Source organism: Perna viridis, chromosome 1 (genome assembly GCF_037379345.1).
Source record: "Perna viridis isolate PV_CMFRI_1.1 ecotype Kerala chromosome 1, ASM3737934v1, whole genome shotgun sequence".
NCBI lineage: Eukaryota > Metazoa > Mollusca > Bivalvia > Mytilida > Mytilidae > Perna > Perna viridis.
In genome coordinates, this window is record NC_142445.1 from 35,268,562 (window position 1) to 35,277,118 (window position 8,557).

The window sequence follows — 8,557 nt, forward strand, 5'->3', positions numbered from 1 at the left end:
GTCCTACGATATTTCTGGACCTCCGCAATTTGATTTCAGGACTTAAATATTTGAGGAGCTAAACAATACGATGTCAGGACCTTCTGAAATAATAATAAAAAAGACAATATCTGTGAAGGTCCTTAAATAATTCAAGAAGTCAGAAAAGTCGAATTATTATACATTATAATGTGTAGGATGATTACCTCTTAGTCCCAACGAGGAGACAGGTACTGTTAAACCTTTTTATGCAAGATTTTAGCAAGGAATTCGCATGTTTATTCATAGATCTCTCATTGATTTCAACTGTTTCGAAATGTCTGACGTTCAGTATGTTCATGTTAACTTCTCAATCAACGTAAGCTCGTCGCAATTCGTAACAGGAATCTAGAGATATTTATAACCAACTTTTAAGCATCACAGATCAGAAAGAAGAACTTGTGAAAAGGATGATGCTATATTGAAAGTTGATATGAAAAATTCACCGCTTCTGTACCAGCCTATTAATTTGAGCATTTATTTTGTAAATCTAATTTTAAAAAGAGATCCAAAGTTGATACCCAATAACATATTGGTATTTTATTATTTTATTATTTTGAAAGAAGTAAGATACAAAAGAACCCAAAAGACAGATTTAGAAAATATAATCCAGTTCCCTCTTAACACATACACGTTTCTCTCATGAAACAGAAGCATTTGCATCCATTCTAACATATTCCCCGTCATTGTTCTTTTCACTTCTTGAGTATTTAAATTCAAGCCCCACTTCATCATAAGTCACATCGTTCATTTGGTTATCATATTCTCCTCGATTAGTTCGTCCAGAACTTAACACCAAACCGCTGGAAGGATCCTCATGTATCCGATTTATTGATCTAGGTTCTTCATACGTATACGTACTTCCTCTTTGAGCCTCGTGGTTTTCGAATGTGAAAGGCCCATGTGTCCGCGTCCCAATGCTGCTATTCGTTACATTTGTTAGATAAATAGAATGATCATTGCACTTTCCAGTTGGGTTTGGCACATTTCGTCTAAAAAACATTAATTAAAATACCAACAGCTAGTTCCATTTTACAATTTTCTAGTGTCATTTTAATTGGTTAGTTGTATATCGTAACAATATGGTTATATTGAACAGTTTGTGTCCAATCACGCGACTATTTTAAGACGTGGTACATTCATGTTAAGCAGGGTTGCAACTTTCTTTTCACTTATATGTTGTAATAATCATGAACAGAAATGGTCTATTGACTTGTTTTCTATACTACTTAAACTTATAAATGGCACCAGCAAAATAACACATTAACTTTCGGAAGATATTCGGATGAATCCCAATGTGAATGTAAAAGGATTTCCTTCAAATATTTATTTTTATATCAATAATGTTAAAGATCAGGAAAATGCTAAATCTGACATAGAATGTCAAAAATAGTCCATTCCTATAATTTAGAAATACCTTTTGTAATTGACACAGGCAAGTATAGTGACAATGCCAACGACTAAAACACTAACTGTAACTCCGACCACTATCGGAACGACGGAGGATTCCTCTGTTGAAAAGAAGCGAATAATGTCGTAAGATCGATTTGTTTCCTTAAACATCTTTCTATTTGTGAAGTACATTTAAATTAGCATGAAATCACTCAAATTCTTTATTAAACTACTTCAAGACGGCAACAAGTAATTGTTAAACTTGAAAAAAATATGCGGAACGTAGGTTCGTAAGATGGACGGTTTAACCTGTTTGAGAAAGATCAAAATGTAATGTAAATTAATAAGGAAATACTGCTGATTCAAATTTAAGTATCAAGAATAGCCTACGAAATCAACACTTAAGTGATAAAGAAATAGAAAAAAAGAGTAAAATAAATACTTAATTAGGAGGTGCACATATTCAATATGTAATGAACATTCTATTCAGTGATGTAGGAGAAGTTACGGATAACAGGAGGATACTCTTCTGTTTAATGAAATTACATACGGATGGACGGACACCCCTACTACTGTATAACTTTTCAATAGGGGGCATGAAGAAACAGAAACAAACACACACATACACACGAGTTAATATTAGCACCATTACAACTTAATGTTGACGACAGTTTCCTAGTTACAAACTCAACTGCACATGAAAGCATATAATTAGGATATTATCATTAATATTCAAACAAATTGTAAAAAAGAGAAAAAAAAGAAAGAAGAATACCTTCGTTACAGGAAGACCCTTCACAAGTAATTAAGCACGCTCCGCTTTTTCTATTGCATTGACCATTACATTTCTGAGGACACGTCATGTTACAGAACGTGCCGTATATTCCTGGCAAACATCCTGTAATTTAAAATTTAGATTTGGTTAGGTATTCAGTGGCAGAACTAAAGATTTATATAGGGGAAACCCGGGGCCCAAGTTTTCCCCCAAGAAAATGTGAAAATAGGCATCATATTGACTTGTTTTATTTTACAACACAAAATTACCAATGCAAAATCACGAACCAGTTTTTGATAATTTATTGAACTATATTGCTTTGTGAATATTTGTCAACGTTTAAAAATGTAAAAAAAATCAATGTCATGTAAAGGGGTTCCTGCCAACCGGATCCCCTTGTATCTGACTATGTAAAATAATATGTGAGAAATTTTTATACCGCCCACTAGATACTAGCACAATCGGACAAGACATAGAAATGCAGAGAGATTTTCTTTCCAAACCCTACCGGTGTACTTATCAAATGCTCTGTTTTTTGTGTAGTCTGATTCTAGACTCATGTATCTTTGATATCTTCATAGTTTCTTTTTTTACTTATTCCGTTATTATTTTTGTTTAAAAGCTTCACAACATCACAAAAAGCTGAAACATCTTTTCTTCCGCATTTATCGTTTTATCAATATAGTACATTGTATAATATAGTATAAATACACACACCTTCACTACACGTCGATCCTACATACGATTGTACACATCCGAAAACACATCGCCCAGTTCCTGGATGACATGCATCATTGCAATTAGCTGGGCAAGATTTGTCACAATGATCTCCATAGAAACCAGAAGGGCATGCTTGAAAATACAAGTTGTTGAGGAAATCACCTCGATGACTTGGTGCATGCTAATTAAGTCGCTTTCTTTTCAAGTGTTCACCTCATGCATTTAGCTTATTCTTGTGCAATATGTGTAATAGGATTCGCATATATAAGCAATCTCAAACTTTTTTATAGTGCACATTCGAGTAATTTTGTCGAGAACTTTGCCATTTTACTACACCAAACTTTAAAAACAAGCTTTCCTCTTACTTTACCTTATATTTCGCCAAAAAAAATGTATAGTACCTTTATGATCCGAAAGAAAGAACATCCTTTGATCTCAGTTTCCGCTATATAAATGATGTATTATCGTTAAATAATCCTTGTTTCGGGGATTTGATGCATCGCATCTATCCCCCCAAAGAACTTGAGATAAAGGATACTACACTACAGACACTGCCAAGTCAGCCTCATATCTTGACCTACACTTAGAGATCGATAGTAAAGGAAAACTATTGACCAAGCTTAACGACAAACGTGATGACTTTTCATGAGAAATGTCAACTTTCCTTTCATCTGTGGCAACATCCCTTCAACACCTGCGTATGGAGTTTTCATATCAAAACTCATACGTTATGCCAGAGCTTGCCGTAACTATGCAGACTTTTTGTATCGCGTTAGACTTCTTACAATTAGGCTTCTGGAACAGGGTTATGTTGCTACAAGATTAAAAGTCATCACTACAAAAGTTTTATGGTCGTCATCATCAACTCGTGGACCGTTACGGTGTATCCGTCTGCACCATGAAAACTGATATGTTCGACGTGTCATAGTTTTCCTTTTCTCTTTCGTCTACCTTGAACTTGACTTTTTATGAACAACTCGGCGGATGTTTCTAGAAAAGCAGGGGACACTTACCCTACTGGTGCACCTGGTCCATGCCCCCAGTTTTTAGTGGAGTTCGAGTTGCTCATTTGCTTTTGTTACTTTGTATGTATAATTTTGGTTACTTTTTGTTCTTTGTTGTGTATGTCTGTTTTCCATGTCTGGTTTTTGTCCCTGGATTACATTCTTTTGATTACCGCTATAACCTTGGTTCCCTTGATTACTCTTTAATGGAATCCGTGTTGCTCATTTACTTTTGTTACTCTGTATGTATTATTTCAGTTACTTTTTGTGTTTGTCTGTTTTCCATGTCTGGTCTTTGCCCCTGGATTATTTTCTTCTTCTTTTGATTTCCGATAGAATCTTCGTTCTGTTGATTACTATTTAACTCAGAATAAGATTTTTTTACTTCTTGATAATGTTCTTCATATAGTTTTTATAATTGTGTTTGTTAACGGTAAGTTGTATTTATTTTTAGCAAATTGTCGTTATAGAGACCTTACTTTCGTTACAGGTCCGTCCTTTATAAATTTCTTTACATCCGTACAAACACCTGCCATCACGAGGGTCACATGGTCCATCGCAATTTACTGGACAGGGTTCTTCACAAAGTTTACCTTGCAATCCTGGACGGCAACCTGTATGAAACGAAACCAGCATTGGATATAACTCGGACTGGGAGCATGGACCAGATGCACTGGTAGGGTAATTTTCTAAAAACACTCGCCGAGTTGTTCATAAGAAATGTCAAGTCCGGTGTAGTTTAAAGAGGAAAAGGAAAAATATGACACATTGAACAAATCGATTCTCATGGTGCACATAGATACACCTTAACTATCCACGAGTTTATGATGACAAGCAAAAATCTTCTATAGTGATCACTCAGTCTTGTTGCAACATTACACTTCTCCAGAAGCATAATTGTATCACGGAAACTGGGATCAAAGGATTTGGCTAAACGATATACCTTCCTTTGAATTAGGTCAGCAATAAAGTCAGCCTTATAAGAGGGTAAGCAAGCAGAGGAGCACAATTTGTTCCCATTGGAATGTCGACGTTCGTTAAAGAACGCGTCCACCACACTGGACAAATATGTTGTCGATTACAAATTCCAGCATTTTAAATTATACTTTTTACCACTTATTGTAGAATGCTGTACTTAGTTTGATTTTATTTCTTTAATCCACAGTAATCTTGTCACGTTTCGAGATGGTAATATTGTAAATTTAGAAATTATTGCATGCATTTATTATTGGGATTTTGTAATTTTAGCCAAAAGTTCATTTTTTTCGATTTTGAGAAAAACTCCCCATCAGTATTGTTAAATAATCCACAATGCTAGTTTGCATTTTTGAGATTTTTGATAAATCAATTGAGAACCCAAATAAAATAATCTATGAAAATCACTGTTTAAGTTCTAGTTGTTTTGTATTTGATTGACCTGGTTAACAACAAATAAGATATTGTTCTTAATTCAGAGTTAACCAATATTTTGTCTAATATGAACCTTATTTTTGACATTTTTTTTTAAAAAGCTGGCTTTTGTTACGCAGCTAAAAGTGACACGAAGTGCAACCTATGATTACCATATGATTCTAACATGATATAGCCATTGTATGTATCTCAAGTAAGAAAGTTAATGTCGACATATATGAATTAGTATATCATTACCTTATCTTTCATTTATGATTTTCTATTGGTCTAAATTAAGCACTTAAGCGAAAAAGGTGAGGCGAAATTATCCGATCCACTTCTGACATTCCATGCATAGATACCAAACAAATATGAAATAGATTAGAAATTTGTGTTTTTTGATTTGCAAATATATCGCGGTTGATTCTTTATCATAACACAGTTAAAGCAGAAAAAAGTTTACCTGTAACTTCGATTTCGCAGATGCCTAAAACGTCACCATAGAAAAGTGTATGTAATGTGACATATCGCCCAATAACCAAAGGGTTCATTTCATATATATCCACCAGGAAAGGATTTGAGAGTTCAGTAAAATTGTTATTTGTTGAATGGATTTTTTCACTAACATCTGCTTCGCCATTTGCCGTTGTTATTGTATAGTTATTTGTTTTGTCATTTTCTGAAACGTAAAAAGGAACGGCTGTTATTTTTGATAAGAAAACTTAATATGATTTTTTTAAAATATATAATGGCTGCAATCTTCTCATTCTCAAAATTGCATTAAAAGCTGTTTTACGATTGATTTAAGATGTATTTGTTCACAAATCCAAAAGTTTCTCTAATCTATTTTTGGAATTGAACATTTCTTACACATATATGAATCCTGCAATCTGATTTTGGTAAATATTTAGGATTGAAGAGCTCTATGACAACAACCAATTTCCGATGCCCTTTTTTACAATAATGCGTCCAAACTTTTGGAAGTAACGATTATAAAAAGTACGAAAGTAGTTACGACCTTAAATTAAAACAATAATGCTTCGATAACGTTTGCACTGAATTTTGGCTGAACTATCAAAATATTGAACAAAAATGATAAATCGAACAATGCTTTTAATTGCTATGGAAAAAAAAAATGAAAGATTAATGCGACTTACACTTACTATTTGAACCTTAATACTTCGTCTTTCCTATCGTGTACAAAAATTAAATAACAAAATTGCGCTAACCCCTGAATGTTATGATAATTGAAGCTATAACGTATGATTCTCCAAATTCTATTTGGATAGAGGGGGCTTGGGAGGAGAGTTGAACACATGAGGTATTTCTTTTGTCTCCATCGTTCACAAAGATTACTCTCTGGTTTTCCGGAAGCCTTTTAATTTTTAGTGATGCAGCATATGTTGCTATATTATCTAAAAAGAAAAGACACCACAAATTAGGATAAGAAATAAATAATATGACTCGTGCAAACAAAAAATTAATGGCGTTTTTCAGCAACCAAAGACCTGCAATTACGTTAATTATATGCACATACTCATTTTCCAATGATGCACAAAAATGGGGTTTAACAACACCATCACAAAACATTTTCTAGATAGAATCAGCGTTAGATACAAGAATAAAAGCCTAACATGAATACAAGTAACACTAACTTACATCGATCACATATTGGGCCTGCAAGACCTGATTGACATCCTCTACTGCAGTAACCATCCAATGTACACCGACTTTCTAGACAATTATTTGGCCTACATCCCCAAATACACTCTCCAGTGAGGGGATGACAGTGCTGATCAACACAATATTCTGGACAACGGGTTCTACAATTCCCTCCCCACCAAGTTTTATAACAACCTTTTAGTAAAATTAAAAACATATAACTTAAACCATAGAAAACATAAAAAATCCCTCCCTTTTATAGCAGTTTCGAAACCTAAGTATACATCTCAAGTCAATACTAGCAATAGCATGATGTATACAAAAGTATTTGTATGTGTGTATGTATTTGCTTTGTTTTGGTTTTTTTTGTTAAGTATGTTTATATATATATATATATATTTATGCATCGCTAGTGAAATATTTTGCAAAAGATTTCTATTATCGTTTACATAATCCTAAAATTCACTTGTTTGACTGGTATACAACTACATACACATACCATGTATTTGTACATCACAAAGTTCAAGTACAGCAACGCTACTATATTTTTTGGGATAAGAAACACCGGATTTTCTTTCGTTGTATATTATAACACGCATGCCCAATGTATTACAAGTTACATTTTGGAGAATATTGGGGAGCTGATCGTCGGCATGGTGATAACACAAATGTCCAGTTGAGGGTGGACTTTTCGCAGATGTTGATATTGAGTTGTTTGTAACATAAAGGTAATATCCTGCCAATCGATCTGGTGCTGACAACAAAAAGCATGAAAAACTTTACTGAATTATTGACCAAAATACATCATGCGCTGAATGTTGTAAAATTTAGAAATATTCAAAGCGAATTGATAGTAAGCAGATGAGAATGGGAATATCTTTGTCGAATACTAAACTTATAATACGCCTTTACTCCCAACCAAACAAATCTATTCAATCAATACGTGAAATACGTTTACTAACAGTTATGGTATTGTTTAAAATAGTTTACTTGTAAGCATGAATTTAGTATGTATTGCAACAAGTGTTGGAGAACAAATTAGAGATTCAACGAGGGCACAGTGCAAAATTTTACGGTGTATGTGTACTCGGATTAGTTTTTGATCTTATTATTATAAACTATTTTACATGTAATCCAGATTCCATGGTCTTCGAAACAGTATTTTCTTAATTTGTACCAGAACTCGGTTACGATTTTCTATGGCGTATAATCCCAAGCAACAGTACTTATTTAACGCCCTATTTTATTTTTAACTTTTTAGGTAATGTTTACAATCATAATTTATGTTATGTATAATATTTGCTATAACTCTTATTAAATTCTTACTTATACTTCTATAATAAATAACAACATTATATATGAATACCATATCAGACTTAAACGTCAACATCCACCAAGCATGACGTGTGTTTATATCATATGTTGAAGAACATGAATATGTAAACCATTCATGAGTTGGTCCACCAGTTATTGCTAGAGACGGTTTGTGTGCATCAAATTGCGAACTCTGGGATGCAGTGCCATTGGAAGAAAGGTTAACTAAAAAAGTGTTTGAACCGTTAGGAAATCAAATGAATCACTTTTGTACATAGCAATC

The 8,557-nt window shown here is 33.6% G+C and overlaps 1 protein-coding gene across 2 annotated transcripts; it reads right to left on the bottom strand.

The window, feature by feature from the left end:
- Nucleotides 1-561: 561 nt before the first annotated feature.
- Nucleotides 562-8,213, bottom strand: LOC148628520 (uncharacterized). Of its 2 annotated transcripts, XM_088588923.1 has the most exons (9): nt 7,460-8,213; nt 6,958-7,155; nt 6,528-6,713; nt 5,762-5,977; nt 4,389-4,523; nt 2,903-3,037; nt 2,186-2,308; nt 1,436-1,529; nt 562-1,010 (listed from the first exon to the last, which is right to left on the bottom strand). In XM_088588923.1, exons 1-9 carry the CDS (start codon nt 7,557-7,559, stop codon nt 659-661), a joined length of 1,539 nt encoding a protein of 512 aa, XP_088445049.1. In that variant the 5' UTR covers nt 7,560-8,213; the 3' UTR covers nt 562-658. The 2 variants fall into 2 exon arrangements, with proteins under 2 accessions (XP_088445049.1, XP_088445054.1); XM_088588928.1 differs by lacking the exon at nt 4,389-4,523.
- Nucleotides 8,214-8,557: the final 344 nt, after the last annotated feature.

Coding starts and splice junctions, on each gene's coding strand:
- LOC148628520 (XM_088588923.1), bottom strand. CDS start 7,559: ATGCGTGTTATAATATACAACGAAAGAAAATCCGGTGTTTCTTATCCC. Junction 5,978..6,527: donor AATTATCATAACATTCAGGG/GTTAGCGCAATT, acceptor TTTACGTTTCAG/AAAATGACAAAACAAATAAC. Junction 3,038..4,388: donor AGGACGGACCTGTAACGAAA/GTAAGGTCTCTA, acceptor TGTATTTTCAAG/CATGCCCTTCTGGTTTCTAT.